The sequence below is a fragment of the Halichoeres trimaculatus genome, unplaced genomic scaffold (genome assembly GCF_033239565.1).
Source record: "Halichoeres trimaculatus isolate MK-OKI-2021-1 unplaced genomic scaffold, fHalTri1.1 fHalTri1_scaffold_23, whole genome shotgun sequence".
In the NCBI taxonomy this organism is placed as follows: Eukaryota; Metazoa; Chordata; class Actinopteri; order Labriformes; family Labridae; genus Halichoeres; species Halichoeres trimaculatus.
The window spans coordinates 6,149,654-6,165,254 of NW_027437201.1; the positions used below are offsets into that span (position 1 = coordinate 6,149,654).

Consider the following 15,601-nt stretch of genomic DNA (forward strand, 5'->3'; position numbering starts at 1 on the left):
GCATCTTTACAGTGCTTTTTATTTACAATACTTTTTCTTGCGTTAAGTTTCTTGCAGTTGAAGTGGATATATTTGAAATGGAAGTATGGACTTAACATTTTGTATCCTAACATTCACCTTAAGGAGGAGCTCACAAAGAAGATCTAAAGATTTTACACTTTCACCAAACAGGTATTTCTTTTTTAAACACTCTAAGATTTTATTTGAACATCATCTAATGAATTTAAAAGGTTAAAAGTGACATGTTTACAATCACCATATCTCAAAATAACACCCCAGTCAATTGTTTCCTGGGTTAGTGTATTATGTAATTGTTTGTAAATAAGGATCCCACAGTGTTTCAGAGTGGCAGATGATGCTGGAGTGAACTTAGTTTGTTTAAACTTTATTAGGGAATAAAATCATCAAATGTTTACCTAGTCATTAAAGTTCATTTCTTTCAGCAGCCTCCAGCTTCTCCCTTTCAGTTTGGAGCTTACTGAGGCAGTCCCCACACAGGAAGCTCCTCTTCACCATGTACAGCCTCTCTGAGACCATGACTGAGTCTGGGCTGGGTGTCTCCTCAGTTTGCAGGGGGTTTCTGTCCAGGTTTACCTTCTCCAGATTTTTTAGCCTGGAAAGACAGCCGGGGACGCGGGTGAATCTGTTGTCAGAGAGGCCAATGTGACGTAGCTCCTTTAGCGCTGCGATGGAGTTGGGGAGAGCTTCCAACATGTTGAGGCCCAGGTTGAGTGTGTGGAGTTTTTTCAGCAGGCCGAGCTCACTGGGGAGGCTGGTGAGGCGGTTGTTACACAGGTTCAAAACCAGTAGATTCAGGAGACGACCGATACTTACAGGAAGCTCCTCCAACTGCAATAAAAAGAGAGATCTGTCATTTACAGCAGGGGTTCCCAAACTTTACAATGCCAAGGCCCCTCCTAACAGCGCTTGTTCCTGACAAGGGACTCCCTTAGGAAACAGAAACTTTTAAATGTACAAAAAGAAAATTTAAAATTATATTATCTAACTTTTTTTCAATAATTAGTAGATAGATCGATAGATCGATAGATCGATCGATCAATCGATAGATAAATAGATAGATAGATAGATAGATAGATAGATAGATAGATAGATAGATAGATAGATAGATAGATAGATAGATAGATAGACAAGGTTGAATGACACATGATTATGTCAGATGTTTGAGTTTAATAGGGCAATGGCCTTGTTGTAAAAACTGTCTCTGAGTCTATTTGTCGGTGCTTTTAACACCCTGAAATGTCTTACATTAGTTTAGTACAGGAAATTACTGACAAACAAAAGCCAAATTCACACAAGTTGGTTGTTGGAAAAGGGGAGAAGGCATTCAGGGCTCTGTCAGCCAAGGTGGGATACCCCTTTCTTACAAGTAGTTAGACAGGGGGAAAGCCTCAAAGTTCAGTTTAGTTTTTTTAAAAAATAGCTTTATAACAGGCACAAACTGCCAGGTCAAAAAGGATCATGACATCATCATGCTGGATTTGCAGCTGTCACACAAGGTGCAGTTTGGTACAATGGAAACTTGAGAATCCAATGAACACGGCACTTTCCTTGTTTTATGTTCAAGACAAATGGTTATAAAAATTAAAAAAAGAAATTAAATGATTGGAAAAATAATGTATTTTTCCTTTCCCCCAATCTTCTGAGGCCCCCCTGGTGCCTCTTGGCGGCCCCCACTTTGAAAACCACTGATTTACAGCATGCAGCATGCAAATATTCACACGTTTTAAATTCAGATTAATTTTAAAATTGCTTACTTTAAGATTTTTATAATGACATATTAAAATATTTTGCCAGGAATTAGGGCACCTAGGTCCAATACCACAGTTGACAGCCATCATACTATGAATCTAACCCTTTGGGAGTTTGCTCATCCACTCTACATGTGTCTGGTTGACTTTGAGATGGACGTTCATGTCTTGTGAGGGCATGAATTGCTACTAGGTTTGCCCCCTGTCATCAATACCATTTATGGTGTGTGTAGACAGGGTATCAAGGCAAACTGCTGACTTTGACCGGCACCACTCTGCTTTTTTCCAACGTAGACACAGAACATCATCCCCTTCACCTCAATAGCACTGTTTGATAGGAAGCACTATTTGTGCTAGCTTTGTTTTACAGGCTTAAATGTGAAACTGTCTTTATAAGGTTAAGGTAGCAGAGAGCCGGACAAGTTTTTAGGAGTAAACCGGACAGATTTTGTAAGCCATTTATACTCACTCACATAGTTGCTGTGGAGATCCAAAACACTGATGCTGATAAAGTTGGCAGTGAACTCTGGGAGCTTTCTGATAATATTCCTGCTCAGGTTCAGTTCATCGATTTGCAACAGCTTGGAGAGGCACTTTGGTAGCACAGAGATTTCCTTGAAGCTCAAGTCCAGACGACGTCTATCGTCCGGCGTTAGCTCCAGGCAGTCCTGAGCCATCTTCAGAGTGATGGTCTTACTTTTAGCCTTTGTGCCTTTCTTTCCTTTAGCCATGGTGCTGCAGGGGGACACAGGAGAGGATAATGCTGTGGTCTTTAGTTAAATGTAGTCACTAACACCCTGTGACAGAGGAGCTGACTGTGGAACCAGAGTAAGAGATTATGTTACCAAACAGAGGCCAGTCAGCTGTGTCACGTTTTACCTTTCTGTGCAGATAAAATGTCTGTAACAGTATCACACGTTGTTCTATGTCAAAGCAAATAAACAGTTCTGTAATCAGAGTATACAATTGCTTGAAACAGCTATGAATTTGTCTTGAATATAAATTCTTTGAAATCCAGAAAAAGTCAGATTCCTTACCAGCACTCCAGTCCACTCCTGTAGGCATTCAGCACACTAAGTACCAGTAGTCAGAAAACAATACAGCAGCTGAGATATATGGACACCTGATAACTTCTCCTCAAGCTTCAAATATATCAAGACACAACCACAGTGGGCAGTATTTACTGGGATTTGCTGAAAGATCAGAAAAAAAGTGACATGTGTAGATTCACTTGGCCACACATGGGATTTGTTTTCCTCTGTTCCCAGGCAACTGCTGTTTGCTTTCAGTGAACTTTACGGCTGTGAGCAGCTACAGTGGCACAGTTTGTTCTTTCAGGGTCAGGATTCAAAGACAAGAGTTTAAAAAGTTATATCAGCTGTTTCTAGGATTATTTTATTCAAACAAAAATCAATTTACACAGCAAAAAAACGGAACTCTAATCAAGTGTTTTGTTATATTTTAAGTAAAAAAAAAAAAAGTTGCATTTTACTTAATTATACTAATTATAAAACAATATAAAACGATCATCTGACCAGTTCAGAAAAAAATCTTCTTTCTTTTTTTTTTTTAATTATTTATTTATTTATTTAAGAATGAGGTCTGTATTCCTTGTAACTAGTAAAAATGATTTGACAATGTGATACAAAAAATGTGCTCATCAAGTTTGTGTGTCTTAATACAAGTAACTTTTCTCTTATCCCATTGGCAGATTTTTTTTTACTTGTTACAAGCAATTCAAAACTTTCATTTTTTCTTCAAATAATTTGATATCAATATTTATGTTTTTACAAAAAAAAAAAAAAAAAAAAAACTTGATCGGTTTCATTTTATTTATTTAATTTTTTTTTTGCAGTGTTAATACAAAAATATTACTCAGAAGTTTTTTACTCATTTTTTTTAGCATGACAATGGCCTCTTTTCAGATGTATTGTCTGTATTTCTAAAGAAGCAAGTTCTACACTTTTATCCGTAAATTATTTTCAATTCACATCACTCTGGCTTCAGAGATCTTACGAAAATTTACGCCATAAACCTGCAGCTTTTTTTTTTTTCATATGCCTCACAATAGAATAGGTCCGTTTTTTTGTGACGTCCATAAAATTACCCAGGTAATGTTTTTTGAATGATGTTACTGAATTAAAAAGTTTGTTGACTTTAATCATTCACTGAAATCTGATCCCATGGAGTAAACATGTTGCTTCAGATTCAGATTTTGTTCAGACTTTTTGAATATGTTTTATAGTGATGGGTTAAGAAGTGTCATAAATAATTTTTTACAGTCCGACCTTCTTTTCAAACTGTGATTTGATACAGCTGTAAAACTGTGACACAGATTTTTTGATGCTCAACACCCACAGACACACATGCATATACATGTGTGTGCGCACATAGCGTGCATACAAACCTCAGTTTGCAGTATAATGTATCATTACTGTAGTTACCCCTCAGACGTCAGTCAGCTGTGACCTGTCTAAATTTAGCCTGAAAGATTTTATGAGGTGCACTCTCTTAGTATGATGATCATGCAGTTTGTCATGCCTGCCAGTAGGTGGTGCTGTCATAGAAGAAACCAAAGTGCCATGACACACTAAGCTTAAAGTCTACACAGATCTTACAGCTCTCAGATCTGTAAATCATTTATCCTTTGGTTAAAAAAGAAAAAAGAAAAAATATATATAATGAAGCAGATTGTTTAATCCCAATTGGCTAAGGTCACTTACTGAACCACTTTAAAGTGACACTATTTTGTGACTGTAAACTTAGATCATAAATATAATTTTCCCACAGCAAGGAAAAAAAAGGTTCAGGTCACACTGTATTCAGAACACAATCAACTTTAGTTTTAGAAATTGAAATAAAATAAATAAACAATTAAAAAATAAGGCAGCCAAAGAACACCATATTGGTTTTCCATGGAAGTCACCTGTTAGATTTAGTCTTTTATTTTGTTATATTTAGTCTTTCTGGAACAACAGGTGACTGTTTGATATGGTTCATAAGCCTGAATCATTTCCTTCTGCAGAGTGAAATACAGGTCAGGAGAGACACTAGCTCACACTGGAGGAAACGCTGCTGACCTAATTGAGTGAGGTAGTGTTCACAGCAGGTCAGATTACTCTGAGTGATTACAAACATGTGCGTGTTCCTGTGTGTGTATGTGCACACTGCTATAGATCATTTCAGACAGAGAAATAAATCAAGAAGCAATGTCTTCTTACCATATTCTTATACTGTTCACATTTTTTTAGGTAAGCAGACAAGACTAAACTTTTCTTACAAAAAACACTTGGTTCGACCCTTTTCAGCTAATAAATCTGACGAACAAGTGCTGCGTCAACAGGAATCAGCCGAAGTAGTAAAGACACTGAGCTCAGAGTTTGAGATGTCAGTTTTATTTCTTATCATCCATCAGAATTAAATGTTTGATTCTATGTTTACATTTGACAGTGATGGACAGCTTGACAGCTTCACAAATATGAAACCAAAAATATTGCAATCACCCCCTAGTGGCTAAGAATAGAATAGAATAGAATAGAATAGAATAGAATAGAATATTTCTTTATTGTTCACCAAAGTGGAAAATTGACTTTGGCTCACCAGCACAAGAGACAGACAGCACTTGACTGCTTGCTGCAGCACAGGTAATATGAGTTTGTTAACACGGACAAAAAAAACCCAAACAACAACAGAAAAACAAACAAACAAACAAAAAACCCGACAAATTTGGACTTGAATTTATTTATTTCATGGGAGCATTTAGCCATCTTGTCCAAAATGGCCCTTAGACAAATGTAGTCATTGACCCCTGGTTTAGGCTAAGGTGTTAAGGAAGCAATAAAAGTTTCGCTTAGGCAGAGACGTCCATATTAGAGAGTCCATATTATGTTTGCAGACACACACATATTCAGGAAAAGAATAGCATAAAAAAAACAAGATTTCTTCAGACATTTTCACAGATTTTCACCATTTATTTATTCTACAGTGTAAACTGGACATAGACTTAATGCTACCTTTGCTTCTCCTGGTCTGGCCAAAATCTAGTCATGACATCAAGTCAAAAATATGTGTAGTCTGGCTTTTATAAATAACATCTGTCCTGATGTAATACCAGCATTATTTTAAAATGATGAAAATTTACTGAATGGAAATTGATGTCATCAGAGTGAAAAAGGCCCAGCAGTCAGGTCAGAAAAAAAAGAAAAACAGGAGCCAATATACAAAGACAAAGACAAAGACAAATAAAGATAAAGACAGGCAAAGCACTGACGTCATACATGTCACAAGTCTTGTATTTTACTCACAAAGTCCCTGCAAGGATTTCCTTTCTTTCTCTCCCTCATATCCTTCTTTCCTGTCTTCTCTCACAGCTGCCTGACAACATTCAGAGCCACTTTTCCTGCTGCTGCTTTCTTTTGTAGCTTAGTACATCAGCACTTTTATAATTTTACAGATTGAAATATGTGTGTGTGTGTATATATATATATATATATATATATATATATATATATATATATATATATATATATATATATATATATATATATATATATATTATTTGCCTGACAAATAACACAACAACTCAATAACACAATAACATAATAACTCAGGATACAAACAAACACATATCCGGAGAACATACACCAAATGAATGAGAACTGAGCCGCTGCAACTCTGTGCGCTGCCATCTCTCTCTCCCCTTGGAGCGTGGCCAGGGGGCACCAGGACCAATCAGGAGAAATTTCATGTAAAGGTCACCCAAAGTGAAAAAAAGTCCCCCATATTGACTTGGGCGTGGCCAGGGGACACCAGGACCAATCAGGAGAAATATCATGTTTAAGGTCACCCAAAGTGAAAAAAAGTCTCCCATATTGATTTGGGGCGCAGCCAGGGGTCATCCCAAGCAATCAGAAGAAAATTCTGGTATAAGGTCCCCCTAAGTGAAAAAAATAACCCCTGATTGTCTTGGGGCGTGGCCAGGGGGCACCAGGACCAATCAGGGGAAATTCTCGTAAAAAGTCCCCCGAAGTGGAAAAATGAATTGGGGCGTAGCCAGGACAGACCAATTTGTATATCTTTTACATGAAGTCTTCCAAAATGACTTTAAGTCAATTTGGCGACCCAGGGGGCGTGGCCTTCAAAAAGTTTGGCTATGACTCCCCCAATAGGAATCTAAGTGGTCTCACAAGCAAGGGCTCCCAAATTTACCTGCGGTCCCCCAAATTGACTTCATTTTGGAGGAAGAATTGAAAAGTCCTCCCAAATTTACCTCAAAAAAGTCACCCCATTTCATTTGGGGACCACCTTTGATGCAAAGTATACCCAAATTTACTGGTTCCCTAAGGGACCTCACGGACACACCCTGGAAGTTTCGGAGCCATTAGGCTACGTTTTGTGAAGTTATATATATATATATATATATATATATATATATATATATATATATATATATATATATATATATATATATATACACATACACAAACACACACACACACATATATATATATATATATATATATATATATATATATATATATATATATATATATATATATATATATATATATATATATATATATATATATATATACAGAATTCACATATATGCCTTTATTGTTTAGGTCACATCATTCAGAGCTGTAGTGAAGCTGTGTTTGTGCAGTGATGACTGATGGCTTGCTGGACATGTTTAGGAAACCTGGCACCATAGGGACAGACTCATGAACATGTTTATCTGAGCTCTGACGGGATGTGGCTTTCCTTCCCTCTTACTATGTGAATATAATGTGTGCTGCCTCTACTTCAGGACCACAACTTCAAAGGGCTACTTCCCTCTCTGTTAATGTTTGCTCACATTACATTGAGGGCAGATTTACATGAACTTGACATAATACTCACCAGGCATTTGAGAAAGTGTCTCAGAGTGGGAAGTCAATTAATCATGTGGTGGTTGGTTATACATCATAGACATAATAACTGGGCCTGGATTGATTTGTTGGCACCACACACAGAAAAGTCTAAATTATAGGACATGATGTGATCAATCATTCCGTTCCCCATTCATTCATTTAGTAGATTGAGCGTGAAACCTCCACTCAACCTTTTAGACCCCAAATGCCTTGTTTTTGTTTTTGCACTAAGATGCAGTTTTTCTTTTGTTAGTTTCCCTGTCCATGACCCATCATTCACGTCACAAGACTGAAACGTAACACCAGGAACTTTTTTTTTTTACTTACTACTAATCCAGACAGGTTGATTTTGTTTGTTGCACACACTGTGCTTGTGCTGCTAAATCTGCTGAATCTGCTGACTGTCTTCATCCAACATGTGCATCTATTTCTCCACTTCTGGACTTAGTATTCCCCAATACACCAGAAGATCGGCTTAACTCTACTTCATTGGAGATCTACCAAAAGCTGTTTCTGGACAAGACAGTAATAGCACCACCTTCAGGCCTAGAGTGCTTACTACAGCATTTTCAGTCCCTCTGCATTTCCATGTAAAGGCAGTTTTTTTTCACCACCATTTCACTGCGTTCCAGCGTCATCAGATGTAACGTTGTAGTGTAAACGGGGCCTTGGACCCAAGTCCTGTGGAAGTTCCTGTGGCTATAAAATACCTTATGTTTTGTTCTTGCAAGTCTTATTTGGTACCACTTTTTATTTCTAGTTTTTACGGCATGGCGATTTTTTTGGTATTCCAAAACAGAGTTTTGAGCTCCCATACTTTAACTTGACATTCAACACTAATTACATTCCAATAAACATAAATTAAGATTAAGAATCAGTAAAAGACATTACATTCATCTTTCATTGGAACAGTTACATTTAGACCCTTGGTCTGACACCAATGAGGTTCAAATTTAGACCCAAAATCTCAGGGGTCTAGTTTTTTGGAAACCATCACATACAATCTGACTTTCTGACCTTAAAACCTATTGGAGAAAACAGGTATAGTTCAAAAACCTAAAACAAAAGTTGAGTCATATCAGCTCTGTGGCAATTTATAAACCTTTCTAAGACTTCTTTAGTGTCATCACTCACACATTTCCTTGCTGTTAAGAATCTTGAAAGCCATGTTAAGATGATGTCACCCTTTGGTAACCTAAAGCCTGAGGAAAGCTGTTTCTCATTAGCGCTGCTTGGCCTGCTGGTCCATACAACAGCAAAGCGTCTCACAGTGTTGAGAGATGACAGTCGGCTGTGCTGCAGACTAATAAATCTGCTTGTGAAATACCTGATCTGTTATAACGCCTGTCAAACAGACTCAAGTATGACATAAACAAAGTGTTCCTGAGTACATCCAAAAACAAAAATATGACATCTGTTTTTTTTTTCTTGTTAACTTTTGAGAGCTGTTCCTTAAAATGTATTGTTGTACTGACAGTGTGGATATTTTCAAGCACACTTGTTTTTGACGACTGCAAAAATGTGGCTCAAGTGAACTTAATTAAGATACATACCCCCTTGTCCCCAGCCTTAAGTCAGTGTTAACCATTGTGTTATTAAAAAAAGAAAGCTTCATTTATACTTTTGCATCAAATCAATACCATAGGGTTAGCTGACGTGCACTACCCTTCAAAAGAAAACAAATAAACATATTTGTACATAGGTGGGGGGGTGGGTGGTTGTTATCCAAGTCACTAAACTAAGAAAGTTTTGCTCATACAGGTGTGGCTGACTTCACTGATGGAAACGCAGAGACCCGCCTCTTTGCCTCATCCAAACTTGGATGAGCCCACTGTGCAAAGAAACGTTCGAAAGATGTCCTTTCCATGTCATTTTGGACGTCTAACTTTGATTTCCTCAACAGTAGATGGTTACTGTAAATACATACAAAGTTGTTGTTCATTTCCACTTCAAACCTTGTTGCTGAGCCAAAGGAAGCTAAGGGAAAATTAACTGGTTCATGAAAAACATCACAATTTTAAAATGGAAAACAGCAAATGTTTGAAACTAGACGTCCAAAAATGGCATTGAATGGTAGTACTTTTGACGTGTCTTTGCACAGTGGGGCTGTACTGTGGACATCATAAACAGACGCTCAGTTGACCTGGGAAAAAAACGTTTTCTGGAGGAACTGTCTGCACTTTCAGGAGACCAAAGTTAGATGTCCAAAAATGACATTGAAAAGACATTATTTGAACAACTCTGCACAGTGGGCTCACTCACTCCTGCTTGGACGTCCACTTGACGTTCAAATGTATTTGTTGATCTGCATATTGACGCCCAAGTGTGGTCATGGTTAGATGTCCCAATAGCGGTACTTAAATACTTTGTTTATCCCCGAGGAGAAATTCGGGAAGCAATTCACGGCAGCAATCAAGAAAACAAAAGTAAGAAAGTGTATAGAAAGTGCAAAAATGTCCATAAAAAAATAGATGATGACAGCTTGTCCATCATTGTCCAGTTAAGCCAGTCTCCACCTCCACAGGGTCCAGGACTGAGCTTCTTCAGCAGTCTGTTCAGTCTCTGTCTCCTGGATCCTGTCTGCTCACAGCAGGTGAAGTTCTTCCAATGTAGCATTGGTGTTGGTGTTAGCTCTGTTAGCCATGTCTGTGAATAGCATGATGCTACTCTGCCTTCTCGTATTCCCTCTGTTGCTGGGTTAGCACTGCTAGCTCGTCCATCTTATTGCCGATAGATCTTACATTCCCAATAACGATGGATGGAAGGACAGGTCCATGTCGTCACTTCTTAGCTCACACCTGAGAACCAGCACGCTGTCCTCACCTCCTTCTCCTCAACTTGTGGGGAAACATCAGGCCTTGCACCAGTTAGCATGGACATGCTACAGGCTGGCAACCGCTGATTTCATATGTAAACAATGCAGCCATGGTTACATGTAGGATCTCCAGACAAACACAGGAGCAAAAATAGTAAAAATATCATTGAAGACAAAACCAGTTTGGTGTCCATGACCAACAAATGAGCCATACAAAGTAATGATCCACTCCAAATGCAAAAAATGATGAAAAAGAGATGAAGGAAAAAATACAAGAAACAAACAAGGAAGAGAGAGCTGCTGAAACAGGCAGACATAACATATCATAACCTGTTCAGAGTTGCTGTAAAAAAGCAAGAAGGAAACCTAGAAGGACTGGGAACAGGAGATCTGACCATCAAAATGACCACAAGAATTAGAAGGATTAGCGCACGTTGTCGCACAAGTAGTTAATATGTGAGGACATAGGGTCAACACAGAAGTATAAACCATAGTGGAGGACCTGAAAGCCAAATGTGTCTTGAAATTTCCAGAGTTAAAGTATTCCTGCATGAAGACAGTGGATTGGTTTGTATTCAGTGCCGTACACTTACATAGAGGATCCTGAGGAAGTGGTCAGTCTGCTAACATACATTGACCATTCATTCCTTGGGACTGGATCCCAGTTTTGAGCAGGACTTGCTGTGATTTCCACTCCCTGAAGTCTTTCATTATACTCTTTTTTTTGCCTTAAGGTCAGTGCAGCTATGCATTAGTGCAACCACAGGATGTGCTTGTTGTAGGCTGTGTTTACTATGCATTGTATCTCCATAGACAGAGATGACGGTATGCAAGGGACACAAGCATAGACAAAAACAAAGAACTTGTTCCAACAATAGGTTGTGCTTGACTGTTTAAACAGTGACATCAGTTCTCTCTTCGTCTGCATCTGCAAAGCCTGCTGTTTAGAGCTCAGACAGGAAATGAGCATTGGTTTCTATACCTGCAAGTCTGTCCGCCCTCTTCCTTGACCTATTTTCTCTTCGCACTTCCTCTCTAACCTCCCATTTTCTTTAAGCAATCACTTTCACTTGTGCAAATTGAACTTTATTTTCCTTACTGATCATATTTTATCACTAATGAACCACTTCCTCACAAATAAAGTCATCTCCAAAAGTTTTCTTTGTGGGTGAAACATTTTCATAAGACCTCTGGGGTTTCTTTTGTGTCATGCACACAGTGAGCTCCCGTTCTCTTTTATTTTCCTTTCAAAAATAATTTGGAGGTTGGAAATAAACTAAACATAACATTTAGATCTCCCTTCTCTCATTACAGGGCCTCCACCACCTCAGGAGCAGCTGACACCCAAACAGACACATAATGGCTGCACCCTCCTTGTGGCTCCACAGTAACTCAGCATGGAGGTGAAAAATGACTCGATGGGAATCTGAATCTGGACTGCAGAAAAGATACTGAATGTGATCAGTAAGAGTGAATGTAACACATTGAATACATGTTTTGTTACAGCTTCGATTCAAATTTTGAGCTGCAAAAGCGTACATGCTTTAATCCAATCCATAAGAGGAGTCAAATTTTTTTTTACTGGAGACTGTACCGGGACCATATGTCAGTCATTAAGTTAATGGGTCATGGTGAGTGCTGGGGCAAAGTGATTTGACTTCCAAATCCAAGTAGGTGACAGCTTATCTCATTCTTTTGAATCAATGTAAACACAAAACAAAACCTAATTTATTTATTTATTTTTTTAAACAAAGAAATAAAAAGAAATGATTCTAACTTGGAAATCTCAACAGTAACTAATATATAATTTTGGTGACACTTTAATTACACCATTTTTTTTCTCATTTCTTTGAAATTACCCCTAAAGTTTCATGAGAATTTGATGAAAATGAGCACACAACTTCTGGCCAGATTCTGTTTTGCAGTGCGCCTGTACTCACAGTGTCACAATCAGGTCAGGCCAGTTTACCACCCCACTCTTGGTGAATATCACATCTGAAGCCTTCAGTTGTATCATGTCAAACACTATAGGCCTAATCATAAAGGTTTATCGTTTTGCTTGTGATCTCAATTATATCAACAAACTGGGTACTAAAGAACTTGGTGAAATTAGATAAATAGCTAACTATCAACTGCTTATTGGGAAACTGAATTATTCACTGAACATTTCAAAGGTAATTATCAGAGGAAACAATAAACCAAACTTCTGTATTCAAGAACTAAGCAGCTATTTATCACCTGCTTCTCTGTAAAAAACATTTTGTGGTGGGTTGTGATTTAATTTCAAATGAATAAATTATTTGCCAATCGTCACCTTCTTACCTTGAAAATTGGAGTAAATTTCAAAGAAACCGGAAAAAAACAGTAACCTACCAATTGTGACTTGCGACTATAAAATTGGACATTATTTAGTTATGTGCTAATTTCAAAGAAATAAGAAAAAACTTTGTAGAATTATTACCTATGTGTGATGAAATTGGCAGAAAGTAAAGTGTTACAATAATTTTATTCAGTAACATTCTATTGGGAGGCTACACGGTGGTGCAACAGTTGGCGCTGCAGCCTCACAGCAATAAGGTCACTGGTTCGATTCCCTGCTTGGCCAGTGGGCCTTTCTGTGTGGAGTTTGCTCCGGCTTCTTCCCACAGTCCAAAAACATGCTCATCAGGTTAATTGGTCACTCTAAATTGTCCATGGGTGTGAGTGTGTAAGTGAATGGTTGTCTATCTGTGTGTCAGCCCTGCGATTGACTGGCGACCAGTCCAGGGTTTACCATGCCTCTTGGCCAATCACAGCTGGGATAGGCTCCAGCCACCCGTGACCCTGAATAGGATAAGCAGTTAGGAAAATGAATGAATGAATGAACATTCCATATCTGGCAAAAACCGACACAAGACGTACATCTCTGACCATGGCTAGGTATGAGACACAACCACAACCGCAACATGAAAATACACATTTTTAGCATTCAACATTCTGGCCCGGTCACTCTTGTAAAGGATACTTTTTAACCTACATGAGGCTTTTACCTGGTTAGATAAAGGATAGTTATTATTATTTACCACTGTCACGGTTATACATTCATGTATCACCACATGGACATGTGAGAAGTTGCCATTATCACAAAACAGTCTCACTTCTAGATATATGCCTGATCATAATCAGCAAATTAAATATTATCAACACCAAAATAGGTTGTTTCCAAATGGGTTTTATGGTTTATGGGTCCTACAGTTATCATTATTATCAGATGGTGAATCATTTTCTGGGTTAGGCCCTGATGAAGTGGGACAATTCAGGCCCAGAACAGGTGAAAATCTGCTGATACGGTTACAACGGCTCATGACGTTTCACTGTGGAATTGAAAATAATACAAATTCAAAGAAGAGTGCGTAAATTGGACTCCTGGTCAAGGTAAAGATGAATGGATGCAAGGATGTGCAATTTTGTTTGTACTATCTGCTGCTGCAATTCTGTAAATTTCCTGGTTATGGGACTAGCTAAAGGATTATCTCATCATCTTATTATTGTCTTAGTCAGACCTGAGGTTCTGCTTGTGTTTTATAAATATAAAAAATATTTCTATAGAAATACTTATTCTTCTGGTTGATGGTCTTGTTTGCTATCATAAGTCATATAGTATACACTTAACAAAATTAGACCACCATCTAGTAGAAAGCTGACTATCAGGAAGGGGTTCATCCTATAAGGGCTATGAATCTTATTATAAAAATAAATGCAACTTATCTTAATGTTGCGCTGAAGTTACAGTTCAGGACACAACAGGGACGTTGTAGTGCAGCAAAAAGCAAGACTCAGACTCACTTCCAGATTTTTATTTATTCAGTTACTGATACAAACTGTACAGAAGAACAAAATCAACAACAAATGCTGGAACACTGCTGAAAGCAGAGGTCAGAGGTGGGCAGAGAAAAGGGGAACAAGAGATGCAGGGAGCGGTCAGGCGCAATTCAAACACATGGTTCCAGTTAGCAGACTCCCATTAAGGACAATGTGGTCTGGAATAAACTTTACATTTCACAGTTTGAGAGTATTTTAAATACACTTCTGTCTGCCACTGAAAAGACACTTCTAGACTTTTCATACATAAATAATACACACTGTGCAACTGAAACATGCAGATATCAACAATGAAACATTGGAATGCTGACGAACAGGGGTCGATAGTGGTAAGAGCTGATATTAAATATAGAGGCAGGGGTGCACAGAATGTTAACAGATCAATGGAGTTTGACTTAACTGGTGGTTTTAAAGAGATAAATTTGGAGTCTTAGATGGGCGTACATTTTTTTTTTTTTACCAACATACTAATCCAAAAAATGTCATTAAGTTTCAAGCTAGCCATAGTTTTTATACAGTGTATTTAAAATCCTAAAATGATAAATAACACCAAGTATGCTCCCCAGTTCTACGTTAGTTCAATGGTTTCCAGAGGGATGTTATATTTTTACTGTGGCTAATCTATTCACCCTCCAGGTAGCACGCTGAAGCTATTTTGGCTAACATTTTAGCAGGCACCCTTTGGAGGAAACATGTTAGCATGTAATACTAATTAAAGAGTGGTTAAAGCTAGAAACAAGGCATGAAAAGGGGCTGATTATTTTCCAACACAAAGGAAGGCATATTTAAAAAAAAAAAAAAAAAAAAAAAGAAAAAAAGAAAAAAAAGTGCTTTACATGTTTTTGTTTTCTTTGCTCTGTGATGTGGCAGAGAGGGACATGGACTTTACATTACGTCACATTGAAACAGTGAATGGTGCTCTCCACAAACTGACAGATAAGTATAAAACTAACAATCATACATTGTATATTTAGAAATAAACACTGACAGGGTTGATTTTTGCTGCAACATGAGAATTTCTTTTTCTTTTGTCATCACTACCTAGTTTGTGCTGACAGTGCTGTTATGCTCTGTTTAGTTCTCTGCACACTGCTCAGACCTTATGACAAACTCCATGAGATATTGGAAGTGTGGGGGGAGGGGGATCCGGTGCCTTTTTGTCTGGGTTTCAAGTTCACTGTTTGAAAAACTCTCTTTTGCTTTTCCATGCCTGAATCCAGGGGATCATTAAATGGAAAAAAAAG

The 15,601-nt window shown here is 37.9% G+C and overlaps 1 protein-coding gene across 2 annotated transcripts; it reads right to left on the reverse strand.

Moving 5' to 3' along the window:
• Positions 1 to 313: 313 nt before the first annotated feature.
• lrrc18b (leucine rich repeat containing 18b) lies at positions 314 to 3,014 on the reverse strand. 2 transcript variants are annotated; one of them, XM_074663839.1, is made up of 3 exons: positions 2,807 to 3,014; positions 2,243 to 2,504; positions 314 to 849 (listed from the first exon to the last, which is right to left on the reverse strand). In XM_074663839.1, exons 2-3 carry the CDS (start codon positions 2,498 to 2,500, stop codon positions 424 to 426), a joined length of 684 nt encoding a protein of 227 aa, XP_074519940.1. In that variant the 5' UTR covers positions 2,501 to 2,504; positions 2,807 to 3,014; the 3' UTR covers positions 314 to 423. The 2 variants fall into 2 exon arrangements, with proteins under 2 accessions (XP_074519940.1, XP_074519939.1); XM_074663838.1 differs by having other exon boundaries at positions 2,243 to 2,584.
• Positions 3,015 to 15,601: the final 12,587 nt, after the last annotated feature.

Excerpts from the sequence above, each read along its gene's own strand:
- lrrc18b (XM_074663839.1), bottom strand. The coding sequence starts at position 2,500 with ATGGCTAAAGGAAAGAAAGGCACAAAGGCTAAAAGTAAGACCATCACT. Across the intron at positions 850-2,242 it reads TGGATCTCCACAGCAACTAT|TTGGAGGAGCTTCCTGTAAG; the intron begins GTGAGTGAGTAT and ends TTTTTATTGCAG.